The following is a 16,353-nucleotide window of genomic DNA, read 5'->3' on the forward strand; positions in this document are numbered from 1 at the left end:
TGTATCTCCATATTTCTTCTTTATAAGTGTTATATTTTATCTCCACTATTAATGTCCCTACGCTAAAATGTTGCTGAAATAGCTGATCTACAAGCTCACAACGTGTCGATCCTGCAGATCTGCTTTCACAAACTTGAACAATTCAAAAAGTGAAAGTGTGTGTGTGTGCGTGCGTGCGCGCGTGTGCGCGTGTGTTTCATACATACTGAACCAATGACAAGTATTAAGAGCTTGTGACTAAATAATAACTATATTGGATCCATTTACTGAAAAGTTTTGGACATACAAGGTTTCCACCTGACAGACAATGTGATAAAAACAACAACGTGCATGTTTGAATATGTAGATTATCAAATAATCATTTAGGTAACATTTTCTCATATGACAGAATATTTACCCCAGCAACATCTGGACCAGTGTTAATTTCCGTCGACTAAAACTATGACGAAACATTTTCGTCGACTACATTTTTTCACTGACGAGAACGAAATAAAAACTAAGTATGATGAATAAAACTATGACTAAAATCCAAAAATAAATCCAGTAGAACTAAGACAAGTCATTTAATGCTTCCGAAAATAGCCGATCTACAAGCTCACAAGTCATACCGCGTCTGCTTGTAGATCGGCTATTTTCGGCACACAGCTAAGTATCAATCAGCCATTACGCCATTAATCAAGCCCTGCCAAACTTTAGTCGACTAAATCAATGTAGATTTAGTGGTATCTAGAGAGCACTTTCATGTAAAGCCTTGTACAGCATGAGGACAATGTGGAAATCTGAGATGGGAGATGATGACCTCAGGAGGCGGCTGTTTGTGGCTCCAGTAGAATCAAAACAAATAGCTTTATTAAACCAATTAACAACTGTTATTTCTATCAATTAATACAATATTTGTGAAAGTTTTCCTTTGCACTAATTGTAGCCCTTTGGTAAGAAATGTGCTCTCCTATCTATCTTTTCATAAATTTAGAGTAGCCAATAATTTTTTACCCCTTTTTCGCCACAATTTAGTCGTTATGCCAATGAATTCCTCCCCAAACACGTGAATTGTCACTGCTGTCGTATCCTACTGACTCACCTGCCAGTGAGGAGCCCCCACCAGGAGGACGTAGAACCTTCGTTCTACTCCTCCCGCCCAACACTCCCCACTGACAGGTGCCGCCCCAGCCCATAGGAATGCAATGACCGATATCACCCTCCCCGCCCGGCTTCCCTCCGCCAAACACAGGCCCATGGTGTTTGTGTAAACGCTCGACAGAGCCGGATGCACCACGGTGGATTCGAACCCACAACCTCCAGGGACTTTACCACTGCACCACCCGAGCGCCTGAAATATTTGTTCATTCACATAGTATTAACTGAGATTATTGAAGTTAAATGCTGACCTCAGAAGGCATTCTAATGAATATAAGTCACATCTCGAGATTATAGGGAAATGTACTATAGTTCTAAAAAAAAGGTTAAATACTTGGATGTAGGCCTACTGATCATTCTTGTTTTTGATGTTATTTATTTTTGAATGACATTTCTTATTTTGTCCTCAAGAGGGCTCCGTTGTCCACTTTAGTTCAGATGTTTAGAATCAACTATATCTCTGCTCACAGTCTCTCTCTACACCTTAATGTGTCATATGGGGAAATAAAGTAAAAGTTCTCTTTTTTGTTGTTCCCTTTATGCTGATTCCAATACTTTAGTACTTTTACACAAGTAACATCTTGAATGCAGCTTTTAGTTGTAACAGAGTATTTCTACATTGTGGTATTGCTACTTTCACTATAATTGCATGGTGTTGGCTAGATTCATGGTGAAGATGTATTTTGTTAAAATGCAGTAAATCACACATTGAACATCAGTTAGTTGTGGTCTAGCGTCAGATCCTCACTGCAGACGGAGCCAGCTAGCAGCCATGGCCGACAGGAGAGAGAAAAACAGTCTGTCTATAAAACATCCATACATTTTAGGGCAGGTAGGGGTTCTCAAATCACACACACACACACACACACACACACACACACACACACACACACACACACACACACACACACACACACACACACACACACACACACACACACACACACACACATATACACACTTCTCCTTTGAAGAGAGGAAAATAATAATTTAGAAAAACAAAAGTATAACCTCCCATTGTAGATTATGCTGATATTGTCTATCAGAACGCCTCAGATACTCATCTCTTGCCTCTTAATGTATTATCGAATTCCCTATGTAAATTTGTACTGAGGTGTCCATACAGAACACATCATTGTTATTTGTAGTTGGCAACGGCCTTAAGGCAAGAAGGCAACTTCACTGGTATCTATTGTGTTCACTTTAACTGTCCTTCTTATTTTAAAGTAAACAGTCCCTGGTTCCATATACTCTACATCACTGGTTCTCAACCTTTTCAGACCCCTCAAAATAATCATATTTGAACTGGGGACCCCCCACCCTGACAAGCACTTGGAAGTGTAGGGGTTGAGAAATTACATTTAATTTGACTCGGTTCCACAGATAAAAACTGTGTTCACAGATAAAAATAGCAGATCTACAAGCTCACAACGCAAGGCGTTGTGAGCTTGTAGATCTGCTATTTTCAAAATGTTTGCCTCTTATATTATTTGACAATTTGGCCAAAGTTTGACCAGTTTGTTGATTACTTTTGATGCAGTAATGGTCTTTTTTCTTTCTTTTTTTCTCCTTTTTAAGTATTAAAAAGGTCCTAAAGGTCCTTAAATTGCCACTTCACTGTCATCTGGGGACCCCCCTAAAATCATGTGGGGACCCCCCTGGGGGTACCGACCCACAGGTTGAGAACCACCATCACCATATCCACCTAGACATAAGACACACAAAATATCCCTATTTGTTGTTCCTCAAGTTTTTTACTGAAGTTCGGACGCAGGTCATTCCACTATAAAGCTCCATTCAACTGGAACAATCTTCCTCTTTCTTTAAGGTCTGTTGCCTCTCTTGGCCGCTTCAGGACTTCCTTACAGTATATTCACATCTAGAAACAACCTGTTCATGCTTTTAAACTGCTTGTACTTATGTTGATTTCTGACTTTGATTCAGGTATTGTATTCTCCATTTCTTGTTTAACCCATTAAGACCGGAAACGCATCTGTGTCATTTTTAGATCTCTTTGGGCTATTCAAAAATAGCAGATATACAAGCTCATGCCGCGCTATGAGCTTGCAGATCTGCTATTTTTTGGAAAAATTGCAAAAATGTGTGCAAATCTTCGAATCTATATACATATATCTTTTTTAAGCACACATTTGTAACTCAAATCTTTGCTTCTGGGAGGGGGGGGGTCCCTGGAACAACATATTTTGAGATGGGGGTCTGCGGCCAAATACATTTTGGTGGTCCTTGACATGAAAAGGTTTGAGAACCACTGATATTATAGCATAGCCTATACGTTCTTTTCTAAAAAAAAAAACTGTTTTCACGATTTTTCAAAAAAAAATTGCAGATCAACAAGCTCATAGCGCTCAGATGCGTTCCCGGTCATAATGGGTTTAAATGAGTTGAGGGCTGGGGTTGTGGGTTGTGGGTGGGAGAGCGTGAGCAAGCTAACTGTATCTGTACGTGTGTGTATTGTGTGTAATGTTTTATTTTTCTGTAAAGGACCCTCTCTAAAATGAAATGCTGCATCTCAACATCTCATACATTCTGACCAATTATTTCTGTACACATTTGTAAATGGAAGCATACAGTACAGTATTTATATCTGTTGCCAAATCAAATAAAAAATACAAATTAATTCACATATTATGCTTTTCTAAAACATAAAACTGACTTACCTGGAATGATACACCTTCCCATGACCCCACTTAGGGTACCGACGCATAGTTTGAGAACTTCTGTTTTAGGATATAAATATGCTCAGTCTTGATTAATTGCTACACCTTCTAAACTTTGTTTTCAGCATTCAATATGATCCATAGTTATATTGAAGTCTATTTCAGTCGATTCCACTTTCTTTTTTTCTTTTTCAGCTGAAAAAAATTTCCAGACAGTGTTTCTCTGTTCTTACAATAAATGCAAGGAATTTCTGTACATACGTATGTACAGTACGCATGTACGTCTGTAATCCTTATCTGGAGAACAGTTCCACCGACCGAATTCAAATTTGCAGACACACATTGCAGACGACCCAGGGAAGGGCCATGCCTGGCATCGAGTCGGTCAGATAGGATGTTGTCCAGAACCGCCAGAAATGGTTCTTGCCGTGGCCCAAATGAGCCAATTGATTGCCATGGCAACCCCAGTCTAAGCGCCGGCCCGGTGGGCGGATCTCTGACGTCACGCTCATGTACTGTAAGTAAGTAAATCAATTGTATTTATAAAGCACCTACATACAACAAGGATTAAAACAAAGCATTGACTATGTGAGTCAGATAAAACTTCATGGGACAAAATGCTTACAAAAAAAATGTTTTTAACATGCTCTTAAAACATTCGACAGACTCAGCATTTTTTAAAGCCAAAGATAGAGCGTTCCACAGTGTGGGAGCAACCACTGCAAAGGCCCGGTCAACCTTTGTTTTGAGAGTGGACGCGGGTATCTTCAGAAGGCCTTTGTCAGAGGACCTGAGGGATCTCACATTGTCCTTAGGGGGCAGTAGGCCAGTGATATAAAGTGGGTCCAGCCCATGTAGTGCTTTATAAGTAGTTAAAATAATTTTAAAATCTATCTCTGGACTTAAAGGATCTACACCATGAATTTAAAAAAAATATTTGATATTTAATATCATATGGTATATGTCCCTCAAACCTTTTTCAAAAGGTTTGAGCCTAAATCATCACTCAGATATACTCATCCCAAGTCAATTGTCTCTGGCTTATACAGCACTTTCAGCTGCAATACCAAAACGTCCTTTTGGGCAGGGAGGGGCTACTGAGCAATTCTGTCTGGCCATCATCAATGCAATGGCAATGCAAGTGATGTCACTTGCATTGCCATTCTGAAATGGCCTGTTCAGACACGCCCATTCTGAAAATCTCTGAAATGAGAATGAATGACTGAATGTTATTTACAAGAGACACTGGGGAGCCCAAAAAATACCCCCCCCCCAAAAAAAAAATGAAATTCATGGTGTGACCCCTTTAATAGACTTCACGCCAGTGAAGTGCCGCTAACACTGGAGTTATGTGTGCTCTGCGGTTGGTGTTAGTGAGAATTCTGTCACCATGACCCGTCACCATGTCCCGCCCAACACTCCCCGCTGACAGGTGCCGCCCCAGCCCGTAGGAGTACCCACAATGACCGATATCACCCTCTCTGCCCAGCTTCCCTCCGCCAAACACAGGCCTATGGTGTTTGTGTAAACGCTCGACAGAGTCGGATGCACCACGGTGGATTCGAACCCACAACCTCCATGGTGGTGGGCAGGGACTTTACCACTGCGCCACCCGAGCGCCTGAAATATGTGTTCATTCACATAATATTAACTGAGATTATTGAAGTTAAAAGCTGACCTCAGAAGGCATTCTAATGAATATAAATCACATCTTGAGATTACAGGGAAATGTATCATAGTTCTAAAAAAGGTTAAATACTTGGATGTAGGCCTACTGATCATTCTTGTTTTTGATGTTATTTATTTTTTAATGACATTTCTTATTTTGTCCTCAAGAGGGCTCTGTTGTCCACTTTAGTTCAGATGTGTAGAATCAACTATATCTCTGCTCACAGTCTCTCTCTACACCTTAATGTGTCATATGGGGAAATAAAGTAAAAGTTCTCTTTTTTGTTGTTCCCTTTATGCTGATTCCAATACTTTAGTACTTTTAATCAAGTAACATCTTGAATGCAGCTTTTAGTTGTAACAGAGTATTTCTACATTGTGGTATTGCTACTTTCAGTATTAGCTACTATAATTGCATGGTGTTGGCTAGATTCATGGTGAAGATGTATTTAGTTAAAATGCAGTAAATCACACATTGAACATCAGTGAGTTGTGGTCTAGCGTCAGATCCTCACTGCAGACGGAGCCAGCTAGCAGCCATGGCCGACAGGAGAGAGAAAAACAGTCTGTCTATAAAACATCCATACATTTTAGGGCAGGTAGGGGTTCTCAAATCACACACACACACACACACACACACACACACACACACACACACACACACACACACACACACACACACACACACACACACACACACACACACACACACACACACACACACACACACACACACACACACACACACACACACTTGATTTATAGTGCATATGGTTTGATTTGAATAGGAGTATTTATTAGCGTATCTTAGAGTATCTTAGCGTACAGCTGTTTAAAAGCTACAGAAGAAAGCCCTCCTTGTTCAGCTGTCCACCCAAGAAATGAGTCTCAGAGTCTCAACGCCACTGAGAGACACAATGCAGGTATTATAACTTCATGTTTAGTAATTAAATGTTCTAACTTGTGCTCACTTTATCCTTCAATTAACTGCTTCTCCTTTGAAGTGAGGAAAATAATAATTTATAAAAATAAAAGTATAACCTCCCATTGTAGACTATGCTGATATTGTCTATCAGAACGCCTCAGATACTCATCTCTAACCTCTTAATTGAATTCCCTATGTAGATTTGTACTGAGGTGTCCATACAGAACAAATCATTGTTCTTTGTATACAGTAGTTGGCTGCGGCCTTAAGTCAAGAAGGCTACTTCACCTCGGCATTGCGAGATGGTTCTCAGAAATGAACAGTTGTATCCCTCTTGAGAAGATTACTTATAGTTTAAGAAATGGGTTTGACACTTTTTTGAAGATTTGGCAACCTTATTTGAACTATATGGAAACGTTGTCCCTACCTCAACCTGTATCAGAGATGGTATAGGTTGTTATCTACAGCTATCTCGGTCTAGATCTATTATTTCTCGAAGCTACTTAATGTTTTTACAACAGATTTGTCTCTTCTTGATGTTCCTTTTTTTTTTTTTTTGTACCTTTATTTTGTATTATGTTTTGATTATTTTTTATTTCTGCTGTCCTTTATGTATGTGGGTTTGTATGTGGGGAGGGGGGAGGGATGTGGGGAGGGGGGAGGGATGTGGGGGGGGGGTTGTATGTATACTTTGTGAAAAAAAAAAAAAGAAGGCTACTTCACTGGTATCTATTGTGTTCACTTAAACTGTCCTTATTTGAAACAGTCCCTGGTTCCATATACTCTACATCACTGGTTCTCAACATTTTCAGGCCCCCCAAAATAATCATATTTGAACTGGGTACCCCCCACCCTGACAAGCACCCTGTAGGGGTTGAGGCATTACATTTAATTTGACTCGTTTCCACAGATAAAAATTGTGAAAATAGCAGATCTACAAGCTCACAACGCAAGGCATTGTGAGCTTGTAGATCTGCTATTTTCAAAATGTTTCCCTCTTATATTGTTTGACAATTTGGCCAATATTTGACCAGTTTGTTGATTACTTTTGATGCAGTAATGGTCTTTTTTCTTTCTTTTTTTCTCCTTTTTTAAGTATTAAAAATGTCCTTAAATTGCCACTTCACTGTCATCTGGGGACCCCCCTAAAATCATGTGTGGACCCCCCCTGGGGGTCCCGACCTACAGGTTGAGAACCGCCATCACCATATCCACCTATAAGACACAAAATATCCCTATTTTGTTGTTCCTCAAATGTTTTACTGAAGTTGGACGCAGGTCATTCCACTATAAAGCTCCATTCAACTGGAACAATCTTCCTCTTTCTCTCAGGTCTGTTGCCTCTCTTGGCCGCTTCAGGACTTCCTTATATTCACATCTAGAAACAACCTGCTCATGCTTTTAAACTGCTTGTACTTATGTTGATTTCTGACTTTTATCCAGGTCATTGAATTGTATTCTCCATTTCTTGTTTAATCTGCAACAATTTTTTTTTACAACATAGTGGGGGGTCCCTGCTTCATCTCTCTCTCTCAGTTACAGGGTCCTCAGCCTGAAAAACGTTGAAGACCCCTGTCATAAAGGTTGTAAGGAATGCTCAGTCCAATTTTTTTTACTGGACAATAACCAGTGTGCATGTTTCCAAGGTTGGCTGCAGGTCAAGCAGTGAAGTAATCCGCTGGATTGCTCAAGATCACGAATGAGACTTTTTGCAGTTACTTTGGGGATTTCTTTGCATTTAAAAAAATATTTTGGAGGAACAGTGACATGAACGACAATGGAGCAGGAAGGAAAAAAAAAAAAATCCGATCAGAAATATTGAGATGTATATGATTTATGTGACAAATGAGTATTAACTGTTTGTTTACACTCTCTAATTCTATACTTACAAACAAACATTTGTATGACAAAAAACAGCAAAGTGTGATTTTCAGAATTGTGTTAAACTGATTGCTATAGCATTATTGCCTGATACATTATTGTACAAATAAAGATGATTTAAAGATGTTTTCTCTTTGATAAGGCGAATTAGGCCATCTAGTGGCCAGTGTAATGTACTGTCCAGATCAACAGATTGGCAATAAATAACTAAAAACTCACCAAGAGTACTTTTATTTAGAGATATTTTAATGAAACCTCTGCTTCATATAGAACAAGTATCTCTCCATAAGACCACTGCTGTCAGAAGATGCAAGGCAGGGCAGTTTTATTTGTACTGTGCATTTCAACAAATTCAATGTGGTTTACACAGAACATCAAGCAATGGTAATTTTCATTGTTTGATTGAATACTTTATTAACAGTTTGCAAAAACAAGGCACGGTGGCACAAATTCATACAAAAGGATGACCCAAAGCCCTCAGGCCAAGTTTCCATTAAGGTCCTGTGTATTCAATTCATCGAAACATTTAAAGACAAACAATAATATAAAATAATATAAAGAAAACCATCGAATATATGAGTAGTAGGCCTATTAAAGAAGGATATGTACAGCAAACATTGGGGAGGGGGGGGGTCGTTTCCGGTGATAAGCTTAGACTTTTTACAGAGGCCATGCAGTTACAATTTGCAACCACCTGTAGGCGCTCTCTTAAAGCGGTTCTGAAGGAGGGTAAGGAGTCACACTTTGTTATGCCTGTTGGTAGAGCAACACAATTATACAATGACATTAGGATGCATAAAACAAAAGAAGTAAAGATTAACAGATGCAGATGATATATTTTGTGCTCATATTAACAGCAGAGAACATGTAGGCTATACTGTATAGGGTCTGTCAGTGAGAGTGTGGTGTACATGGATCAAATCTCTTCAAAAAGCTAATAATATAAATGTTATTGACTGTAGGCTCAAACCACATAGCTCAGTTCATATGTACAGTAGATCCTGCGTGTGTGTGTGTGTGTGTGTGTGTGTGTGTGTGTGTGTGTGTGTGTGTGTGTGTGTGTGTGTGTGTGTGTGTGTGTTTGTACAGTAGATCGGCTATTTTCCGTGAAGAGCTGTGGTGTAGCAGTGTTTCTCAAACTTTTTCATGTCAAGGACCCCCAAATTGATATGAATTTTGCCGCAGACCCCCCATCTGAAATGGTTTGTGTCAGGGACCCCTAGAAGTGAAGATATGTGTAGTCTTTTTTAATATTATTCAAAATCTCCCAAATATGTTTGACATTTTTTAAACATTTTGAATAGACAACATATAAATGGATAAAGTGGTTAAAATTATTAGAACCCCCTGCCCCCCGAGGGCACCTGGGGGTCCCTGGACCCCATTTTGAGAACCAATGATGCAGACTGACGGACAGACGGACGGACGGACGGGGGCATGAGGGGGGACGGGGGGTACACCAAATATAGACCCTAGGGGGGACCCTAGCCAATGAAGTACTGTATATCGGTTTAACCCATTCAATCCGGGAAAGCATCTGTGTCATTTTAGATTTTAGCTATATATACACTGTATATAGCACATTGGTTCTCAAAGTGGGGTCTGGGGACCCCCCAGGGGTCATTGGGGGCCTGGGGGGGTACCAGGGGGTCCCGAGCTAAAGTAGTTAATATACAAGCTCACAGCGCGGCACAAAAGCTATATGAGCGTGTATAGGCCTACATCTGCTACTTTTGAATTGTGAACATTTGTGCAAATCTTTGAATATAATATGTTTTGAAAGCAAAATCTTTTTACTCAAATCTTTGCTTCTGGGGGTCCCTGAAACAAAATATTTTTGAGACGGTGAGACGGGGGCGTCCGTGGCCAAATACATAAAAAATGTGAGCACCACTGATAGCAACATATGTTTTTCAGACAAGGACATTTTTAGAATCGGCCTCAGCTCTTAATGGGGTTAAGTTGTTAAAAGGATGCCTTAATACATTATAATTGCCCTCTATAACTAAAATGGAAAATTAAAAACAACTTACATATTTTATTTATTTTAGAAATAGTTCATCTTTTACTGAAGGGGGGGGGGACAATGGCCGTCGCAGGTTGATGATGTCATTTTTCCATGTGTGGTCCAGCCCTATGGAACGTGTGGAATGCATGTGCTAATAAAACCTATTTAAAATATTGTTTTGATGTTCATATTAACCATAGGAAGAATTAAGTTATTTGTTATTAGGACATGCTATTAACATTCTATAGGGCTGGACCTCACATAGACAAATGACATCATCAACTTGCGATGGGAGTTTTCCCCCATGGGTAAAAGATGAAGAACTATTTCTAAATTAATTATTAGCCATGCAATGGCGGTCAGTGTACTGATGGCATTTTGTTTTTAATTACAGATGACAAGGAAGTAAAACTACATGAAAATAAATCATATCTGGCCAGAGTCATCTGATGTTTGTCTGAGCTCAATGACAACCAAACATGAGGATGCAGAGAGGCTTGTTCCCATGAAGTTTACTTTGGGAGACGTCCAACTGAAAAAAGAAAAAGCAGCTCCTAGAGACGTTAGGTGTGTGTGTACAGTGTGTGTGTGTGTGTGTGTGTGTGTGTGTGTGTGTGTGTGTGTGTGTGTGTGTGTGTGTGTGTGTGTGTGTGTGTGTGTGTGTGTGTGTGTGTGTGTGTGTGTGTGTGTGTGTGTGTGTGTGTGCACGCGCACTGGCTTGCACTGGCAAGGTAGGCCTACGCCAGTGCTTCTCAAACTTTATGTCAAGGACCCCCAAAATGGTATGTATTTGGCTACGGAACCCTATCTCAAAATATTTTGTGCCAGGGACCCCCAGAAGCAAATATTATTGTAAAAAAAAAATGTTTTAAAAGTACAATGTACATAATGTACAGTAGTAGAACAAAGTTGAACAAATATGTAAGTGACCTTTTCAGAATTTTACAGGAGAGCAACAACTAAGTTTTAGTTGACTGTAATTATTTAATTAAAAACAACACATTTAAGCAGTCTGTACTTTTATACAGATTAAGCTTCAAATAATTGATATTTTAAAATATATGTAAATATAAATAAATACATAAAACTATTACATTTGAGCTAGGATTTGGAAACCACAACTGTGTTCACCGTGAAGATGCTGGTGTTGTTTGTGAAGGTAAATATGAATATACATATCATCATTGACTGCACTGATAGTTTTTGTATGATCCCATAACTGTGTCCCCAAATAACGACACTGTTGAAAGATACTGTATGGAAAGATATTGTTTTTTTTTGTGTATTGGGTCGGTGATAAATAAGATATTAAGGTTATGAGATACCCAAAACATGGGTGGTAAAATTAAATATAGGAAACCTGACACAGAAACACACTCAAATAGATATTAGTTCAAATATTATTGACAGCTTGTAAGAAAGCATTTACAAGATTATAGTCCAGGCTGAGCATTGTGGAAGAGACATTTGTAATGGAGAAACTAACTCATGTTTTGAGATTTTATGAGACTGTTTTTCTTGTATTACTAGTACATTACATGCAGTCATTACAAGTTAAAATTATAATAGAATAACTAAAATAAAATAGACCTCTATCTGTCTACAAGGAAGTATCACTACATGAAAATACATCACAGCTAGCCTAAGTCATCTGATGTTCGCTAAGCTCGACACAACAAAAATGAGGATGCAATGAAGGTGCATTTCCTTGAAGTTAATTTTGGGAGACATCCAATTCACACAAGATTTAGTAACACTCAAAAACGTGCCAGTAGGCACACCCTACCTCTGTCTGCATTTGATGACCATGCAGGGTTCCATTAAAAGGCAGGCGATTGGGGGACACGATTTGGGGGACCACTTATGCCCTATAGACTTTGTCATGATAGATGACAAATAAAAAAGCAGATCCACACGCTCACATGTCACATTGTGATACATTGTGGGCTTTTAGATCTGCTAATTTAGCTCTTTTTGAAAAAAAGAGAAGAGTTGGGGAACATAGACCAAATTGCCAAATAAATATATGTATTTCAGAGAGTATTCGGAGAGTTAAAGTGTATTAGACTGAGTGCGTGTGCACTGCCCTCTGACTGTGGAATAACCTCCCTCTGGACCTAAGAGTTGTGCCCTCTGTTGACAATAGTTTTGTATTTCTTTCTTTAGAAGTTTCACTGATGTTGCTGGGAAACCACAGCAACCGAATTGAATGAAGAATAAGGCTGTCTACCAACCTTACATGTAGCTCTTGCCGATTCTATTTGTAGCAGAGCATCTTTGATTTTTATTTCATCTGTACGGCTGTAAGCATGTGGCAGTGAAGGAAGACCCACATACATCCATGAAAGAGTGGATGACAGCACAGAAAGACAATGAATTGAATGACATGCCTAAAATTGGGATGCCCGGATGAAAGTGGTTAAGTCTGTGGGTTGTATGAATATTTAAGTAATGCAAAGTCTTGGTTAAATATTTAGTTAAATATTAAGCACAGTAACTACATTTGATCCATTGGAACACAGGTTATTTTTCCCATTTCCTGAAAAGTATCGGTTTTGGACATGTAAGGTTTCCAACTGTACCTCTGTACCGTTTGCTAACTGTTAACAAAGTATTCAATCAATCAATCAATCAATCAATCAAACCATGATATGATATGATGATATTATGTCTCTATAAGGGCCTGTATAGGGAGGCATAGTGCATTGCACAGGCACCAGTGTGCTGACTGACTTTTGATTTAATTTCTCTCAAGTAATGCCTTACTTATACATTACATGCCGTCAATACAAGTTCAAATGATAATAATAACAAAATAAAATAGAATAATGTCTTTACAAGGAAGTAACACTACATGAAAATACACAATAGCTAGCCCGAGTCAACTGATGTTCACTACGTAAATAACAAAACATGAGGATGTAGTGAAGGTGTATTCCCTCAAAGTTCATTTTGGGAGACATCCAATTCACACCAGAATCAATAACATGCAAGGATGTGCCAGTGGGCACACCCACACCTGTTGAAGAGAGAGTTAAGTCACTAGCATAGATTCCCATTGTGAGAATGGAATGCGGAAATGCTCTGTCTATCTCAATGAGGAAGTTCCAATATTTGGAATTACAGCCCAGAGCAGCCTGCTTTGCGGTGAGATCAAAGCGTGACAGAACTCTCTCTCTTCTATAGTACTGGGCACACCGTACCTCTGTCTGCACGACCAGGTTTGGAAAAAAGGGAGGAGGCTTAGTGGGGGAGGCTTAGTGTGCATTACATTCACCCATTCACACACACACATTCACACACAGATGGCGGAGGAAACCATGCATTGCAACCACTCATCGGTTGCAATTAGGGGTTCAGCGTCAAGGACACTTCGACACTAACTCAGGGGGAGCCCGGTATCGAAATGGGAACCTTACGTTTACCAAGTGGCCGCTCTACCCCTGCCCTGAGCCATTGCCGCCCCTTTTATTTAAATGGTTTCACCCTTATTGGCACACCACCCTACCTTTGTCTGCATGTGATGACCAGGGTTTGATTTAAAAAATAAAAATAGGGGGCATTTTTCTAACCACTTAAGACAATGCATTGAATGACATGCCTCCCCTCGAGTGCATATCTTTAAGGCTCGGTTCTTGCCTGAGGCCGGTTGCTGCATGTCCTTCCCCATTTCTCCATCCTGACATTTCCTGTCTCTCTCCACTGTCACTGTCAAATAAAGGCTTGAAAATGACAAAGATGTGTTAGTATATTGTCCAATGAAAAGTATTAATAGGGGCTCGTGACTAAATATGAACTACATTGGATCCATTGGAACATACTGTAGGTTTTTTTCCCATTTCCTGAAACAACAGTTTTGGACGTACTGTACAATGTTTCCAACTGACAGTGAAAATATACTTATGTCTCTTTATTACAAGGCTTGGTTGAATGCTTGATTCTGATTGGTCAATCACTGATTTCAGCGGTGTGTTATTTTTGAATGTTGACCGCTGAACTCAAGAGACTCAGAGCACCGGCTCATTTCAATCTGCGTTGCTTGAGTTTTGCCGTATCCAACATGGCAGCCATGTAAACAAACACACAATGTCATTTACAGCTAAACGTTGCTCACGAGAATGTTTTTGAAGAAGTTTGAAGCGAGACATAGACATTGCAGTAACCGAAAATGTGTTCTATTTTATCAACACTTCCCATTGCTTTCCGGATGCAAAGCGTTGCACTGCCGCACCTGGCATAAATTAACAGAATACTTTCATTACCGTAAGCAACAAAATCCTTCGTTTTGTTGTTACTTTTGGGCAGGGATCATCCCCATGGCATGCAGCTCATGATTGACATTTTCATAAATATTTCATTTTTGCCACGGACATGCAGAATAATAATTTTACCAAAAACACATGCCTAGTCCTAAATGTATACTAATGGACTCCTAATGTGTCATAGGGTCTATTCCAATGTGCTGCACATTTTAAAACAATATGTCTGTGTAGCCTGGGCACTTAGGCCCGGAAACAGGATACCAGACTACGCCACCCTTGGAGTTTCACCCAGAGAATACCATATGATGCACCATGACCATATACATTGAATACTAGACCACAGGTTTATGATAAGAAGAGGAGCAGAGACGTGTGTTTCCAGTTTAAAAATAATAATTGTTTAATTTGTAATTCAAGGCAGAGTAAGGTAGGTATAATAAACTGGCAAAGAAGGTTAGAAATATATTTATTTATTACAAAAAGCTATTTAAAATTAATAAAATCAAGTGTATCAAAAAGGGTTAAAATTACATCTATACCACTATACAAGTAGCCAGTAGCCTTGCACACAGGAGGGAGTGAGGAGGAAGAGGTTTCACTGCCACCAAGAGCGCACACAAGGCACACACACACACTCTTCACTCACTGTAAGACACAAGAAATAATGTTAAATACACACAACACTGGGTTTCTTCACAATAAGAATTAAGCATGCAAGCAGAGTATCATGCACTAGAGCTAAAACAAACGCCAACACAGCCTACCATCAGTGACCAACCACCTGTCGGGGGTACAACTATGGCCACCCTACTACTGGCACGGCCGGAGCCAAATATACCTCAGATATACCTTAATATTAAGCCTCACAGAAATAAACAGCTGGTTTGCACAACACAATAAACCAAAATAAACCAAAAATGAAATAACCAAATAACCAAAATAGCAAGGACAAAAACAGCAGGGGCACATAGCTCCTCCTCATATTAAGAGAGCCACACTAGGAAATGAGAGGCCATGCCGTCATCAGTGCTGCCTGGCTGGTCCATGAGCAACACACCACTGAACCATCATCAGGAGAGCACAGCAGTAGCTCCGCATGCAGACTCGCCAGCGAGGCTATTCAACAGGTTAGATAGGGGAGGAGTCGGACGCCATGCAGTCATCAGCAGTTCTGCATGCAGACTGGCATACAAGGCTGTACGTCAGGTGTGGGGGGAAACAACCTATCCCACCGTCAGATACCATCAATGACCTTCTCCCACACCTACTACGACCCAACACACCACCAGGCAAACACAAGCCAGCCAGTTACACTACTCATGGCCAGGTGCGGCTCCCTTTTAATCAGCCAGGTGTCTCAGCTGTCCTGAAGAGGAGTGATTAGGGGGCGTTACATAACTGGGGAAAAGCTCAACCCACTACATCTGCATTAACTACTCAGCCACTTAACCAACAAAAAAATATCCTAATTATTTTGGATGATAATAATTGAGTCTCATCAGTACAGACAGTGCTTCCATCGCAAAAGGGCCACTTAACTGCAAAGGTGAGTGGATGTGTATTATGCATCATAGACATGGTTATTATAGAGATTGCTGGCTTTTCAAAGGACAGTGTTACTTGAGGACAGAAGGAGATCAAGTTCTACCAGCTAAACCATTTGTTTGGTTTGGCAAGGTAGCCTCAATAGTTGTGGTTTCCATCAAGGTGATCAGGTATTCTCTGTTGATGGGAAAGTCCAAGGCATGCAAATGTAACAATGGAAAAAAGACAGACACTACAAGCTACACTTGA

The 16,353-nt window shown here is 39.8% G+C and overlaps 1 protein-coding gene across 1 annotated transcript in view; it reads left to right on the top strand.

Annotated features, from left to right (window-relative positions):
* Positions 1-15,563: 15,563 nt before the first annotated feature.
* The window catches only part of LOC308091591 (pancreatic secretory granule membrane major glycoprotein GP2-like), a gene marked incomplete at both ends in the record, with an annotated part of 8,721 nt that continues 7,931 nt past the window's right edge, over positions 15,564-16,353 (top strand). The window contains 2 exons of the mRNA XM_080437253.1: positions 15,564-15,686; positions 15,798-15,886. Coding sequence (XP_080293379.1) covers positions 15,564-15,686; positions 15,798-15,886 — 212 coding nt within the window. The remainder of the gene's footprint in view (positions 15,687-15,797; positions 15,887-16,353) is intronic.

Source organism: Gymnoscopelus braueri (assembly GCF_963280865.1).
Source record: "Gymnoscopelus braueri genome assembly, chromosome: 9".
Taxonomy (NCBI): domain Eukaryota; kingdom Metazoa; phylum Chordata; class Actinopteri; order Myctophiformes; family Myctophidae; genus Gymnoscopelus; species Gymnoscopelus braueri.